This window comes from Talpa occidentalis, unplaced genomic scaffold, assembly GCF_014898055.3.
Source record: "Talpa occidentalis isolate TD23 unplaced genomic scaffold, MPIMG_talOcc4v2.1 talOcc4.3, whole genome shotgun sequence".
In the NCBI taxonomy this organism is placed as follows: domain Eukaryota; kingdom Metazoa; phylum Chordata; class Mammalia; order Eulipotyphla; family Talpidae; genus Talpa; species Talpa occidentalis.
Window position 1 is genome coordinate 151622205 of NW_023603184.1, and position 15599 is coordinate 151637803.

General features: G+C 68.9%; 1 protein-coding gene across 1 annotated transcript; it reads left to right on the forward strand.

Annotated features, from left to right (window-relative positions):
• Positions 1 to 15206, forward strand: FARP2 (FERM, ARH/RhoGEF and pleckstrin domain protein 2). The gene is made up of 12 exons (XM_037522192.1): positions 1 to 188; positions 6429 to 6533; positions 6686 to 6728; positions 8417 to 8495; positions 9493 to 9590; positions 9809 to 9923; positions 11113 to 11260; positions 12193 to 12288; positions 12831 to 12994; positions 13097 to 13165; positions 13566 to 13623; positions 14184 to 15206. The coding sequence occupies exons 1-12, from the start codon at positions 30 to 32 to the stop codon at positions 15204 to 15206; spliced, it is 2157 nt and encodes a 718-aa protein (XP_037378089.1). The 5' UTR covers positions 1 to 29.
• Positions 15207 to 15599: the final 393 nt, after the last annotated feature.

Sequence of the window (15599 nt, forward strand, 5' to 3'; positions counted from 1 at the left end):
GTCTCTTCCCGCACCTGCAGCTGCGGAGGATGGGGGACACCGCGGGCACCTACCGCGCCCTGCCCCCGAAGCCGGGGACTCCCCTGGGCGCCCACACCCTGGAGCCCAGGGCTCCCCATGAGCGGGAGCGGCGCCTGCTCCTCAGTGTCCAGCTGCTGGACGGCTCGGTGGAGACCTTCGGCGTGGAGGTAAGGAGCGTGGCCTCGCGTGTCCACAGCCCGGTCTCTGCCGGCCGTCGGGCTGACCTGCCCTCACGCGGAGGCCACCACCGGCTCCGCTGCCCTTTGGGTTTGGAACACGCCGGTGCCCAGCACCCCGCAGATGCCACGACCGGCGCCCTGGCCTGAGCTGCCCAGCGGGGCTGCCCTCCGCGGGGCGTGTAGGTGGAGCCGGGGCAGCTCCGGCTCCAGGTCAGGAAAGAACATTCCTGGGGGGGGCCCAGGGCAGCTGGCGGAGGTCCACGGGCACCCAGGCTCGCTCAACACCCGTCCTGATGCCAGGCGGCCTCCGAGTGTCTTTAAAAACCCTCCCCTCATCCTCAGATGGCGCCCGAGCACCTCCTCTTCTTCCTGATGTTCTCGTGCGGGTGTAAAGTCACGTTTTCAGGCGCTTTGCCGTGCCGCCACGAAGTCAGGGCGGTAGGCTGGGCTGGGGGCGCCGTCCAGGGGGCCGGCGGCCAACGCGGGAAGCCAGGGCAGCTGGGCTGTGGGCAAGGCCGTGGCGTGCTGGTGGCGAGGGAGGCCGGGGATGAGCTTGAGCCCTGCCTGGTGCGCCCGGCTCTCCTCGAGGCTGGGGTGCGGGCGGGGCGCTGCGCCCGCAGGACTGGTCCACCCGCTTCCCAGGTGCCTGCGAGCTCCAGACCAGCTGAGGGCCGGCGCTTCCGGTCTCACCTGGGGCTGGATGGACCTGCAGGAAAGAGGCCAGAGGTCTCGGGGGTCGGCTGGCCCCCAACCTCTTCGGGCAGTGTGGGAGAGCAGCGCGGGGCTGCAGCCGCGGGTGTGCTGCGCCGGCCGGGCAGGGCGGGCAGCCTGTCTCTGAAGAACAGAAAGGAAGGGCCAGGCGGGAAGGAGGGCGGCTCCCGGCACCTGCTTTCAGAACGTCCCTGGGGTGGGTGAGTCGTCCTTCCCAAGGAAAACCAGGCGGGGGGAGCATTTCACTTCCACCTGGGCAGGCGTCTTCCCCGAGAAAGTGGCTTCCGAGGGGCTGGCCTGTGGTGCTTGAGAAAATCAGGGCTTGCTTCTTCCGAGACTTCCAGAGTGTCCACAGCTGGTCAGCGTGGCGGGCGAGGCCGCACTGAGAACTGTCCCACAGCTGCCTCGCCGGGGCTCCCAGCACCCCAGAGCTGGCCGGGGCTTTCCAGGCAGAGGGTGCGCCTCTTGGCGGGGGAGTGCCGTCTGGCGTCCGCCCGGCTTGAGGGCACTGGCTCAGGGAGGCCAGAGCGCCCCTGGGGCGGAGCGCCGGGAACCTGCCTCTGCCGGGAGTGCGGGCTGGTTGGCCAGGGGACCCGCTGGGGCCCCCCAGCAGCCTCCCTGCTGTCTCCCGTGGCCACTGCGCCCGGCACCCGAGGCGAAGTCCAGGCGCTGGTGGTCTGCGGCCTCCGCGCGCCCCACCCCACAGGCACTGATGTGAGGGTGGCTTGAACCCTGGGTTCGGGCTCCATGCGGAGCCGCGCGGGGAGGGGGGGCCTTGCTCAGGAACAAGGGAGAGGTGAGCGGCGTCAGACGCCAGATACGGACACCTCCGCACCCCTCTGCCACGGGGACGGGGACGGCTTATGCTGGGGACCTTTTCAGCTCAGGAAGAATTTGATACCATTTATTTATTTATTTTTAAAAGATTTATTTATTGGGCCTCCCCGGTGGTGCAGCGGTTGTGCGCTGGGCTGCGAAGCTGCCCGCAGCCTCTGCAGCGCCGGTTCGATCCCGGCCACCGGCGAGGGTCCCACATGGCGCGCAGACCTCTCCTGCCATGCCCGCTGCTCCCCTCAGCAGTGTCCTTCGTCAGTCTGCCTGTTCTGTCCCCCGCTCTGGCTCTGGTGAATTCTCTCACCCTCCCGCGCTTCCGACTGTGCCCAGCGCTTCTGTAAATAAATAAATCTACGTATTTATTTATGCATACAAGAGCTGGGGTGCAGGCCAGAGGTGCAGGGGTGAGAGGATTCACCAGAGGCAGAGTGGGGAGCAGAACAGGCAGACTGACCGAAGTACACTGCTGAGGGGAGCAGCGGGGAGACAGGAGAGGTCTGCTGCGCCATGTGGGGAGCTCCCTGGCCAGCCGGGGATCAAACTCGTGCTGCAGAGGCTGCGGACAGCTTCATAGGTTGCGTCTTAATCCCTGCACCCCCAGGGAGGCCCTGTTTATTTTTGAAACACTTGGGTTTGCTCCAGGGATAAGGCAGAGCCCTGGGCCCAGGCCCTCCTGTCGGGGCCGAGGTCTACGGGGCAGGTGGGTCAGCCAGGCTGGGCAGGCGAGCGCTACCCGTTGGGAGGAGAGCTGCTTCTGCATCTGGCTGGGGGCCCCTGGGTGTGTGGGGGGAGCCCCTGGGCGGGGCGGGGCCTGAGGCCAGCATCGCTGAGCATGTCCACTGTTGGCTGCGTCCACTGACCCCGCGCCCCGTGGGCGTCCCTTCCCTTTCCCCAGGCTCGGTGGTGGGGAGGCGCCTGTCGCCCGTCACACCGGCCCGCTGGGTGGCACAGTCGCCCTTCCCAGGGAAGCGGGTGTTTTCCTCCTGCCAGGACTCCATAGCCGGGTTCCAAAAAGCGCCCCGGCAGACGTCGTCACTCACTCTCCCACGCGAGCAGCCCAAACACGGACAGTGACCTGCCGCGGGCCTTGCTGCTGCCTGACCTCAGCTCATCCGTCAGCTGCAGTCGGGGGCACATGCCCCACACGCCCCAAAACTATTGGTTTTGTCCTGGGAAGCCTGGGAAGTAGGTCTGTGTCCTGGACCCGGCCCGGACGGGGCCCCGTGGGGTGCGTGGGAGCCCCGACGGCAGCGCGGGCAGGCCACCCCTGCGGGCCCCGCCTCCTCCTGGTCCCGAGGCCAGTGACCCACCGCGGTGTGGCCTGCAGGGCGAAGCTGGCGTTCTTCTTCCTGCCACTTAAGCAGCAGAACCACTAGAAGAACGTGGTGGGCTTACCTAGGTCCCACAAAAGCTGCTGCTGTGGGCAGCCCCCTTGGGCGCCAGCACGGTTGAATGGACCAATCAGAAGGGAGGGTGGGTGCCCCAGAAGTGGGACAAGCCCGGAGCTGCCCGATCTCCAGCCTGGACCTTGGAGCTCTGTTTCTGCCTGGGAGGTGGGGAGGGTGAGGGTCAGGGAGCCGGCCTGGGGGGGCGTGGGAACAGGGGCGCGTGAAGAGGCTGGTGGTTTCTGGCCGGGGGCGTGCGGGGGACATGAGGGGACACGGGAGAGCAGCCACGGCCTTTGCCTTGACTCGGCTTTGCTTTGGCTCTTTCTTCCCAGGCTGCCCGCCCGGCCCTCCCCGTGTTCCCGCTGGGTGGGGGTGGGGTGGGGTGCTGAGCCCTGAGGTCCCGGCGCTGGGCCTGCTCTGGGCCTGCTCCATGGCGAAGGGCTGACAGGATGCAGTGGGCGGCGGGACCGCCTGGGGTGGGCAGGTTTGGGGGTCCTGGGAGCCCCTCCTCCTGCGACGGAGCCTTCCAGGGCAGCTCCCGGTGCGCCTCCATCCCTCCCTGCGCCCTCGGGTACCTGCCGCCTGGGGGGTGCAGGGGGTGCCCGTGGCACTGAGGGCTCGTCCCCTCCCCTGGGAGGCACAGACCGGGCCTCAGGGCCCAGAACTCAGGGGGACCACGTGCCCCTGCAGACCCCACCTCCCCATCCCCACCCAGGGAGCAACCCACAGGGCGCAGCAGACCTCGCCTGCCTCCCCGCTGCTCCCCTCAGCAGTGGGTTTCAGTCAGTCTGCCTGTTCTGGTCCCCGCTCTGTCTCTGGTGAGTCTTCTCACCCCCACATCTCTGGCCTGTACCCCGCTCTTGTATGCATGCATAAATAAATCTTTATATAAATAAATAAAAAATGACGCGGGGAAGATCTCTGGGGTGCCCACACAGCCCCACGGGCTCCCGACTTTATAATAATTAAAACGGTTAGAAAGTCCGGAATGCAGAACCGCTGCGTCCAGAACCCACCCACAGCCCCGAGCCCAGCACCTCGGGCTGTCCTGAGCCCTCAAAGCCAAGTGGGGGCTGCACCCCCAGACAGGGTCGGCCCCCCGTGCGCCCCACCCGGCACCAGCCTCTCCTGAAAGGCTCCGTTCATGGCCGGGGCGCCCGGCTCCTGAAGGCCCCTGGCCTCTTGGCTTCCTCGCGAGCGCGTCAGGAGCCACAGCCAAGCCCGGGACAGGCTCTTCCTTCACCAAGACGGACAGCCGCCCTTGCTCCCGCCGCCGCCGCTGCTTGCAGACCTGGTGCTCAGGAGCACCGCCCGCGCGCAGGGCGGGGGCTTGCTCTGCTCTGTGCCGCCCGCACCCCCCCACCTGCACTGCCCCGCCCCCACGGCCTCCATGAGGCATCCAGGCTGGAGACGCTGGGGCTGCAGGAGCTGCAGGGCCTGCCCCCGAGCTGTCAGCCTGACCCGGGCAGCGGGGGCACTGGCCGGGGACGTGCCCAGGTAGCTGACCGGTCACATCCGAGCGCCTCACCCGAGCACAGGCGCAGACCACGCGAGCTCCGAGAGCAGCAACACGGGGTTAATTTAACAAGCCAGGGGAACAGAGACTGAGGCCACAAATGGCCGATTCCCGCCCCCGAAGCCGTGGTCAGTGCTTTAAAGTCCTGAGCACAAAGGCTCCCAAGATAGCCGCAACTTGGCATGGCGGCCCCAGCGCAGCAGCCACACAACAGGCGGCTCCACCTCACCAGACAGCAGGAGACACGGCTGGACGCCCCTGCACAGCCCTGGACAGGGACACTCCAGACGCCGGCCCAGCAGCCCGACAGCGCCACACGCAGCTCGGGGGCCCCGCCCGGCCTCCCCTCCGCCGGGACAGCAGCACAGCCCCGAACCCCTGCTCTCCGGGCTTGGCCGCCGGATGCCTCCCCCCGTCCTTCGGAGCCCGCACCAGCCTCTGGAAGATGCACATGGTGGGGGCCGAAATCGCTGACCCTGAATTGCTGAAGACCTGAAAATGCTGCATCCCGCACAGTGAACCCCGGGGGTGCTTCTGCTGCTCCTTCTATTTCCTACCACGGCCCCCACCACCACAGCGTTCCCAGTTTCCTGGGCCCATCCTCAGCAGCACCCTCCGGGGGCAACCCCTGGGACGGTCTAGCTTCAGCCCCGGGAGGGGCGAGTACACCTGGTGCGTGGGGAGGGCTCCCCAGGCTTTGGGGGCAGGGGCAGCAGCCCCCACCTAGTGGAGTGGAGGTCCAGGCCCACGGGCCAGGGAGGGCGTGAGGTCAGGCGATGCTCATGGCAGGAAAACCCCAAGCTCCAGACACGGAGGACCCCGGCCTCCGGCGGCCCCCCCAGTGCCCTCCCGGACCCGCCAGCCTGGGAAAGAGACGAGGGCGCAGCCAAGCCAAGGAGGAGGGTGGGGCAGCAGAGAGGCTGGGGTGCGGGGACAGCGCAGGGGGTTGGGGGCGGCGGAGTGTGCCCGAGAATGGATGCCTCTGAAGATGCGGTCACCTTTGCAAGGGTCCGGAATGAGTGTCGCTGCAGCTCCCAGGCACTCGATGCCGGGCCACTGGGGTGTCCTCCGGAGGGAACTCGGGGTGACCTCGGTGTGGGTACGTGCAGATGGGGCCTGCCGGGAGGCAGCTGGGCGCAGCTGAGACCCCCCCAGGTGTCGCCAGCCCAGGGGGAGGCTGCAGGCGAGGCCCTGCAGGCAGCAGCCGTGACCGTGCGCTTCATGGGGAAGCTGGAGCAGGACTTGCATGCGCGGCCGGCCGGGAAGGCGGGGCAGGGAAGGGCAGCTGCGGGCGTCAGCCCGCCCGAGGGTGCTGCGCCCTGGCAGCGCCTGTGGGTGCCCAGTAGGTACTGGGCGCTGACCACGAGGTCCTCCCTGGGGGCTGCGCATCGGAGGTAGAAGCGAAGGTGTTAGGGACGCCAGGACTGGCCAGAGGCCCCTGCGCAGCCGGGCCCGCGGGAACACAGGGCGGGGTGCACTGGGGACGCCGGGCGGCCGGGCCCGACCCCTCCCGAGCACCTCCACCAGCTACTGAAAGGGCTTCTGCGGCCAGCTGGCCCCGGGGGGTGGCTTTCGGTTCCGCCCTCACACCTGCGCACGCAAAGGACGGCCCACGGCGGCTGCTGGACCCGACGATTGCTGGTTCCGCCCAGCAATGGCTCTGTGCGCGGCCTGTGTCCTCCTGTCCACGCAGCTTAACCTCTGCCGCTTCTCGCCCCGCCCCCTCCTGACCCGGCCCTCCTGTCCCCATCCCCTGCCCCCCTCCGCACCCCTTCACAGCCCAAGGGCTGCGGCCAGGCCTTGCTGACCCAGGTGTGGAAGCGGCTGAACCTGGCGGAGGGCGAGTACTTCGGGCTGGAGCTGCAGGACGCGCGGGGCTCTTGGGTGAGTGTGGTGGCCGCAGACAGCACCCCCTCCCCCGCTGCAGGGCTCCCAGGTCTGAGGTCCAGGCCGTGGGCACCCGCATCTCTGAAGGACGCTGCAGCAGCCCGGGGGCGGGCCGGGCCGCTGGGCCTCACCGCTCCCTCCCTCTGCAGGTGTGGCTGGAGCCCGGGAAGCCTGTGGCCAGGCAAGTTCGAAGTAAGTCCCGCTTTGCTCTGGGGCGCCGCAGCCCGGGCTGCCGAGGGAGGGGCTCCGCAGGCCTGGGCCCAGCGGCTCGGCCACTGCCCGCTGCGTTGGGGCCTCGCTGGGCGTCTGGGCCGGCACAGGACGCCGAGGCCCTCGTGGTGGAAGGTGGACGCCGCCCTGTGATACAGCGTGGCCGCGGCGGAGGCGGGACGCCCGGCCCCGTCTGTGTTGAGTCTGTCACCGAGGCGCCTGGTTCTCACCCACCCCTGCGCGCTTCTTCCAAGCGGACTAAACTTTTTTAGTGTAGGAATTCTCCTGAGGGGCCTCCCTGGGGGCGCAGGGGTTAAAGTCAGCGCCTCCGGCTGCCGCCCCCAAGTGACTCACAGGCACAGCTGACCCTCCTGTCCCCCTGCTCCCCTCAGCAGTGTGTTTCCTGTTCTGCTCCCCGCTCTGTCTCTGGCGGGTCCTCTCACCCCCACCCCTCTGGCCTGTGCCAGCTCTCGTAGCATAAATAAATCTTTAAAAAAAAAAAAAGGATTCCCCTTAGCCCTTAGGGACGAGTGCCCATGCCTGAGCACAGGCCCGGCTGCGACTCGGTCCCCGGCGTCACCACTGCTTTAGACAGAGCTCCCCCCGTCACCCGCGCTCTCCGGGGTCCTCTTCTGCGCTGAATCGGGGAGACAGGAACGTGCGGAAGCTTCCTTGTCACCCCCACAAGCTAAGGCCCTGAAGGCAGCCGTCCCGTCTTAGCCAACGGGCCCTTTTTGAAAACCCCTTTCTCCTGCTGTCCCGGTCAGCGCTGGCCTTCGCCACAGCCCGAGAGGGCGCCGCCAAGAAGTGGTCCTCGCCACCGCCCGCGCCATGAGCACCTCTCCTCTGCCTCGCCTTTTAATCCTAAAATGTATAGATGGAAATATATTTAAATTTTTTTTAAAGATTTATTGGTTGGTTGATTGATTTATACGTACATACATACAAGCACCGGGTACGGTCAGAAGCGCGGGAGGTGAGAGGATCCCCCAGAGCCAGAGCGGGGGGCAGAGCAGGCAGAAGGACCGAAGGACACTGCTGAGGGGAGCAGCGGGCGGCAGGAGAGGTCCGCGTGCCATGTGGGACCCTCCTCCGGTGGCCGGGGAGCAGCCGGGGATCGAACCGGCGCCGCAGAGGCCGCGGGCAGCTTCGCAACCCAGCGCTCAACCGCTGCGCCACCGGGGAGGCCCATATTTAAATTTTTTAACGGGCAGTCCCCTGCTTGTTTTTCGGGTCTCACTGAGATCCTACTTAATGCAAAAGTCTGAATTTTTCACCGTGTGAGACTGTTGCTTAGGGTCTTGGAATTTCATGCATAAAAAATACCTCGATGTCTCATTTGAAAGACTTTTTTTTAAGATTTACTTTATGCGCACAAGAGCTGGGGTGCAGAGGCGCAGGGGGTGAGAGGACTCCCCAGAGACAGAGCAAGAAGCAGAACAGGCGAATCCGCTGAAACCCCCTGCCGAGGGCAGCGGAGGGAGACAGGAGGGGTCTGCCATGCCCTGTGGGCAGCTCCCTGGCCGGGATTGAACTCAGGCCGCGCCCCCAGGGAGGCCCTGAAAGATCCGTCATAGCGCGTTTGGAGTGCAGCTCGGTGCCTGTGAGTGGGGAGACCGCCGACCCAGCACTGGACCGCCCCTGAGAAGCTGGAAAATTCTCCCCAACAGGGTTGAAGAACGCTATGCTGCGCCTGGCCGTGAAGTTTTTCCCGCCGGACCCTGGCCAGCTGCAGGAAGAGCACACTCGGTGGGTGGGCAGGGCCCGTGGGCGCGGGCAGGGAGGGGGCCAGCGCCGGATTCCGGGCACGCAGGAGCCTGGCACAGACCCGAGTGCTGGCCTGGGCGGGGAGGGCCACCGGGCAGAGGCCAGGAGGTGGGTGCAGAGGTGGGATGGGGGCACGGGATCCAGAGTCCGCGGGGGCAAGGGCCGGAGGTGGTGAGGGCGTCCGCACCCGGGCGGGGCTCGCGTTCCTCTGGGTGCCTCGCACGTCCCACTCTGACGGCCAAGGATGAAAACCACTCAGAACCCAGCATCAGGCGAGACAGAAGAGGCCGGCGGGGGCGGGGGGCAGGGGAGTGGCGCGGGGAGGCCGCCCTAGGTCCCCCGCTCTCGGCCAGGACGCTGAGGCAGGGCTCGGCCTCGTGGGCGCAGTGCCCCGACACTCCAGGAACCAGAGACTGGCGCCGGCCGCGGGCCAGGCCTCCCTCGTCTGCAGACAGTGCACGTTTGTGGTAGAAGAGAAACTCTCCCGCCAACTGCAGCGAGTGCAAAAGCAGACGGTCTGCTTCGCTGGCCCGCGGAGCTGACCCCGCGCCCAGGTGTGGTGTCCGCAGCGCAGACTGACCTCCCTGCTCTGGCGCCAGCCAGGCGGCCCCCTCTGCTGCATGCCCGGCCAGCCTTCGCCGCCCCCTGAAATGCTGGGGTGCGGTGCGCCTGGACGCTGGTGCTGGTCGTGCACCCCGAGGGCAGAGTCTGCCACAGGAGCAGCCCAGGCCCCAGGCAGCCCCAGGTACCCTCAGCCTGTCGGCCTCTTGAGCGCTGTCGGCATCACATCTTGGCTGTTGCCCTGGCAACGTGGGGGCGGCTCGTGCTTGCGCCAGCGTGCTGCACGTGTGCGAGGCACCCTGGAGCCGGGGCGTCAAGGCCGGCACAGCCCGCCCAGCGCCCATAGGCCACCGGGCTCGGGCTGGGCAGAGTCCAGGGCCGTGGAGGTGACCTCGTGGTGCCTGGTGCTCCCCTCCAGGTACCTGTTTGCTCTCCAGCTGAAGAGGGACCTCCTGGAGGGGCGTCTGGTCTGCTCGGACACCACGGCCGCCCTCCTCACGTCCCATCTGCTGCAGGGTGAGTGTCCGGGGTGAGCGCAGGGGGAGGAGAGTGTCAACTGCCTCTTAGTTCATAGCTAAGGGCCTGGCGTGACTCGCGTGGGCCTGGTGTGGGAGGGCGTGTGCTTTCGCTCCAGACTTAGGGTAAATTTTCTGGCTTGTATGTACTTTCAGGTACACACGCTTGTGTTTTTTATTAAGAAGTTGAAATACTTAACCGTGGTTTTCTGCCTTCAGCTGAAATAGGGGATTACAACGAGGCCCTGGATCGGGCGCACCTCAGAGCCAACGCGTACCTGCCCGGCCAGGAGCGAGCTCTGGAGACGGTGCTCGAGTTCCACCGCCGGCTGGCGTGAGTCCCTGGGGCAGGAGAGCTCACCATCCCCCCCAGGCCTGCCGCTGGTGCCACCTCATTGCACACTAGTCCAGCCGGTGGGAGGAGGCGGGCCCAGGGCCAAGAGGCTGGGGGAGCAGGCGGTGCTGCCGGAACGCCCCTCAGACCCCCACTGAGTGGGGCCCAGGGCCTGGCCAGGGTCCTCTGGGGCTTCTGTCCCAGCCTCGGACAGGCTCAGGGCCCAGACCCGGTAGAGCCAGGCAGAGCGGGGCTGGCCAAGGCGGGGCCCGGGCATCCCTGAGGGACCGGCCACAGCCACAGGAGGCCACGCAGGGCCAAGGCCAGCCCAGGGACATGCCAGGAGGCCAGCGCCTCTGAGGCCGATCTCAGATGTCTCCAGTCTCTCCAGTCTGCCTCCTTTGGCTTTGCCGGGACTGATTCCGCAGGAGGAGCCAGGCACCCCCGCCCCTGCCAGCCTGCGGCTGTACCCCAAGGGCCACACCCTGGCAGCCTGAAGAAGCCTCAGGGCCCGGGGCCTGCAAGAAGAACTCGAGTCTGGATCCCGGGGCCACTCCTTCCTGTGCTCCCACCAGGACGGCCCTCACTGCCCACAGTCGCACCCTCGCCCAGGTGCCTCCAGGCTCTGCTGTGTGGCCGAGAAGGCGGATCACCCAGCTGAGGGCCGCAGGGAGGCCGGGCTCACCCCCCACGTGTCCCCGTTGAATGGACCTGGCCGGGGCACCTGGGCGGGGCTGCTGGCCGCCCTGGGGGGTGGGGGGGCCGCGCCTGCAGTTGTGCTGGTTTTGGGCTCCGAGACTCCATCCCACAGCCTGCAGGTGGGGCAGGTCTGGCGCCCTCCGCCTCCTGGTAGCAGCTCTGCGCTCTGGTCGGTCTCCTGGGCCGGCCGAGGTGGCCGGTGTGTGGCTCGCCACTGCCAGGTGGCGTCACCACGCCTTGGGGCCACCCGACTAACCAGATCAGGTCTGGGGCAGGACGGTGGGCTCCCGCGTGGTGGCTTCAGGCCTCCCCTGACGGGCGTGGCCCGCGGCTGGCGTCCAGTGGGCACCGAGCGCATCACCCCCCCGAGGCGGACGCAGGGGCCGTGTGCTGGGCGCCGAGATTGGGCGTGCTGCCCTGTTTGCTTCTGTGGCGCGTGGGGCCCCCCAGGAACGGGGTGAAGCGGCTGTGACCCTGCTGTCTCCTACAGGGGCCAGACGCCAGCCGAGTCCGACTTCCAGGTACTGGAGATCGCGCGCAAGCTGGCCATGTACGGGGTGCGCCTTCACGCCGCCTCCGACAGGGAGGGCGCCAGGATCCACCTGGCGGTGGCCCATGCGGGCATCCTCGTGTTCCAGGTGGGTGGCGGCCCTGCCCAGGCACGTGGTCTGGTGCGGCCGTACCTCACCTGTCCTGTGGGCCCTGGGCACCCCGCTCAGAGCGGCTCCTCGGCTGCCACAGGAGGGAGATGTGCCCAAGAGGCGGCGTTCAGCGCGGCCAGGGTGTGTGCCCTCAGTGGACGCTCTGGGAAAGCTGCGCGAGCTGCCGGGACCCGCCCGCCGTGCGCCCTGGCCCTTCATCGAATGTCCCCCGAGCTCAGCCTTGGCAGGTCCTAAGGGTCCTCACAAGGCGAGGCTGGGACAAGGGCCGCCCCTGGCCCTGCTGCTGACCAGGAGAGGCCGAGCTCCTGCGCACACGCGGCCCGAGCGGCGTGTCCCGCCCGCTGCAGGGCTGGGCTCGTCCAGGCCACCGGCAGGCGTCCCACCGCGCTCCCTGCTGGCCTGCGGCGCGTCAGTGGGAGATGCGAGGGGGGCACCTGTGCGCGCCCTGCGGGGAGCCGGCGCCTACAGGCGACGTGGGCGCGCACCTCTGCGTGCACGTTTCTGGGCGTGGCGGGAGGCCGGGGAGTTGGGTCTCTGTTCTGCTGCACCCTGTAGGCCTCAGCTCTCTTTTCTTGAGCGACGCCGGCCTGTGGCAGGATGTGACCCCGGCGGGGCCCCCCCCTCGCCGCGGCTGGCAGCCCCCGGCAGCTAGTGGGCTGGCTTTCTTCACCTTCCCCCCGGGAAACCCCTCTCCTCCCGCCACCACCCGGCCTGTGTGCGGTCGCCAGTGCTCGGGGGTCCTCGGGGTGCCCACTCCTGGGGTGGGTGCCCCGCCTCCTGGCAGGGCAGGCCTGGGGACACGCCAGGAGTTTACTCCGTAAAGAGCAGTGGACAGTCTCCCTCTGAGGAAGACGTCCCCGGCGGGCGGGCAGCCACAGCGGCTGGCACTCAGGCCCTTGTCCCCCCAGAACACCACCAAGATCAACACCTTCAACTGGGCGCGGGTCCGCAAGCTGAGCTTCAAGAGGAGGCGGTTTCTGGTCAAGCTGCATCCCGAGGTCCAGGTGAGGGGGCGCCAGTCACAGCAGCTCGCGTGGGCCACGTGCCTCTGGCCTTTATGGCCCGTCTCGGCACGGGCACTGGGCACCCGCTGGGCCGTCCCCGCCAGAGCCCCGCATGGGCAGGCCCGTGCTTCGCCCCTTTGGCTGCAGTGACCCGTGGGGGCGCTGTCAGAGGGTACGTCCCTCCTGCGGCTCAGTGACCAGCACCCGAGCGCTGTGGCTTCACTGAGACGAGTGGCCGTCAGGGGGCTGGGGGGCAGATGCGGCGGGGGCTGCGAGCTGGGCCTGGGCGCAGGCAGGGGTGGGGTCGGGCAGCCACTCAGGCCCTGCTGGGCTCCCGGAAGGGACTAGGGGAGGCTGTCCCTGGACCGAGGGAGGTACCAGCAGCACCGGCCACGCGCGGGGGACACTGCTCTGCTCCCCAGGACCATGCCTGCCCTGGGGGGGGCGGGCAGGGAGGTATTGAGGCCGAGCAGAGGAGCGGCACGGGGCCATCTGGGGCTTCGGCCGTGCCTGTGACCTGGTGACCCCACACTCTGCCCCAGGGGCCTCACCAGGACACGCTGGAGTTCCTGCTGGGCAGCAGGGACGCCTGCAAGAACTTCTGGAAGGCCTGCGTGGAGCACCACAGCTTCTTCCGGCTCTGCGAGCAGCCCCAGCCCAGAGCCAGGGTCGTGCTCTTCAGCAGGGGCTCCTCCTTCAGATACAGGTGCGTGGCCCGGGGTGGCCCGGAGACCAGCCTGAGAGCTGCTCGGCCTGCGCGCGGGGCCTGCTGGTCCCTCCTGGCTCTTCACCTGCCCTCTGTCCGCAGCGGCAGGACCCAGAAGCAGCTGGTGGACCGCGTCAGGGACGCTGGGGCCAAGAGAGCCCCCCATGAGAGGTGAGGCGCGGCACGTTGAGGGCCGACGCCCGGCGTATTAAGCACATTTCTTGTGTGCGGGTCATTCAGGCACACGGGCGTGTCCTGGGTGGGCTGGTCTGGCTCTCGAAGGTCCCGGGTTTTGTCCTGCTTCGCCTCCATGCCCGGAGCACCTCCGTGCCCCCGGGCGCAGGGCCCCAGGGTCAGGGCCCAGGGTCCAGTGAGTAGGGCCGGGGGCGGGGGCCAGGGCGCAGGGTCCCGGGCCACCTCACGCCACCTGGAGTCGGGCCCTGGGCGGGCCCTTCCGCGTGGCCATGTTGCTTCGGTGCGGCCGCTCCCTCCCCTGTGCTGTCCTCTGGCTGGCCCATCTCCGCTGGCGGCCGAGGGCGGAGCCGGCGCGGCTCACGGGCTTCTGTTGCAGGAGACGCAGCAGGACGCGGACTCCCGTCCCCGCTCCGACGGCCGAGGTGCCGCGGCAGGTCAGTCCCCGCCGTCCCCATGGGAACGCGAGCCCCCAGGGGCGCCGAGTCCCGGCGCGGCGGGCAGCGCAGACTTGAGAGCTTGGTCAGGGTGGGAGGGCAGACGCGTGCCCGGCACCTCCGCCTCCTTCCTGGGGCGCGCTCGGCCCGGCCCTGAGCTGGGGGCGCCGAGGGTGAGGCCGACATGGCCGCCCGCTGCTCAGTCAGGTCTGTGGTGACCCCACAGTATGGCACAGAAGGGGACCTGCTTTCTGTGCGGTGCCCACCGTGACACGTCCATGCAGCGACGGGCTCTGTGGCGGGCGGCCAGGAGGCGCCTCTGAAAGGCGCGGCTCAGTCGGAAAGCCCGGCAGGCCCCGCCCCCAGCCCCTGCCCAGCCTCCAGGCCGCGGCCCCTCCCTGGCGGCGCTGGCCAGCCTGCGGCGCTTGGGCCCCCGAGACGTGTCCAGGCGCTTCGGCGAGGGGCGCTGGCCAGCGGGTGCTGGGGCCAGGCTCGAGGGGCCGGGAGCGCTGGCCGGAGGCGTCGGCTCTCAAGCGCCTCATCTTCATTTCCGTCCCCAGAGCATGTTGCTCACCGAGGGCGCGACGCCTGCTCCCCCGTCCTCGGCCAGCAGCCCCTTCTGTGCGGCCCCTGCGGGCCAGCCCAGCCTGACGGACGTTGGCGGCCCCCTTCCCAAGCCCGGGGCGCTCCCCACCCTCGGGAGGCCAGCTGCAGAGAGGAGCCCTGGCGCCGGAGGCCCCGATGGCGGCTGTGCCCCGCCGGCCCCCAGCCACGGTGTCAGGGCTTGTCTGGAGCCGGGGGGCGGCCCCCGGGGGCCTGCAGGATGGCAGGCCAGTGGCCCCGTGGGCTCGTCCCCTGCCGAGGGGGCGCCCCGGGGTGGCCAGGCCGGCCGTGGGCTGGGCCCTGCTGTGATGCTGACGCTCCAGGTGCTGGAGGAATTCATTGACGACGACCCGGCCGACATCGCCTTCCACGCCGGGGCCTTCCCCGCCCCCCTCGGCCGCTCGCGCCCCCGGGGGCCTCCCTCCCGGCCCAGCCCCGACCCCGGCTCCTCGGAGGCCGGCTCTGAGTCCGAGGAGGAAGGGGCTTTCGGGGGGGGCATGCACCCCGCGGACACGGCCGAGCTCCTGGAGGTGAAGGCCCGGGCCAGCCTGATGCACAGCCTGCTGGGCCCCTCGGAGACCAGCTCGCTGGGAAACAACGGCTCGCGGGCCAGCTCCCTGAGCACCCTGCCCCTGCCCGGCGGGCTCTCCGCGCACTCACCCAGCTCGGCCGCCCCTTCCGAGGCCAGCTCCACGGCCGCCCGCCCCGCCTGCTCCGTGCACTCCCAGTGCAGCTGCGCCATCCCGTTCTGCGATGTCCTGGACCAGCTGGAGCAGCTCAGCCGCCCGCCTGCCGCGGCGGAGGACTCCAGCAGCCCAGACAGCGACTCCTGGGGTGCTGAGGCCGAGTCCCCCCAGCACGTGAGCCTCTTCTTGGGCGGCCCCTTTGCACAGACCAGCGGGGAGGCGGTTGCCTTTGATTTCCAGAGTAAGCTGAAGAGTCTGACTGCAGGAGAGGGGCCAGAGCAGAGCCCTTCCTGAGCGCCCGGGTGTCACCCGTGACCGCACCTGCCGCTGGGCGCCCCGTCTCTGTGCCCCGCTCTCCCCAGAGCCTGTCCGCTGGCCCCCAGCCCTGGCTTGGGCGCCCCGAGGGACTCGCCTCTGTTGGTGCTGCTCTAGGGGGACACCACCCAGGGTTGGGAAGGCGGGGGCCTCCCCGATTTTTCCATTCACTGCCCAGAGTCTCCAGGATGCCCCACAGAACCCAGATCGCGTTGGGAAGGGTGCCTGGTGGCTGAGATACGGCGGCGGGCGCCAGCCAAGGACGTGGAGGGCGTGGGCCGGGCAGGGCCTTGGAGGGCGCAGGCCGTTCTGGGGCCCCTGTGGCCGGCCAGGCCATGCCGGCCATGCAGCCCGGGGCGGCACCCCGACCTC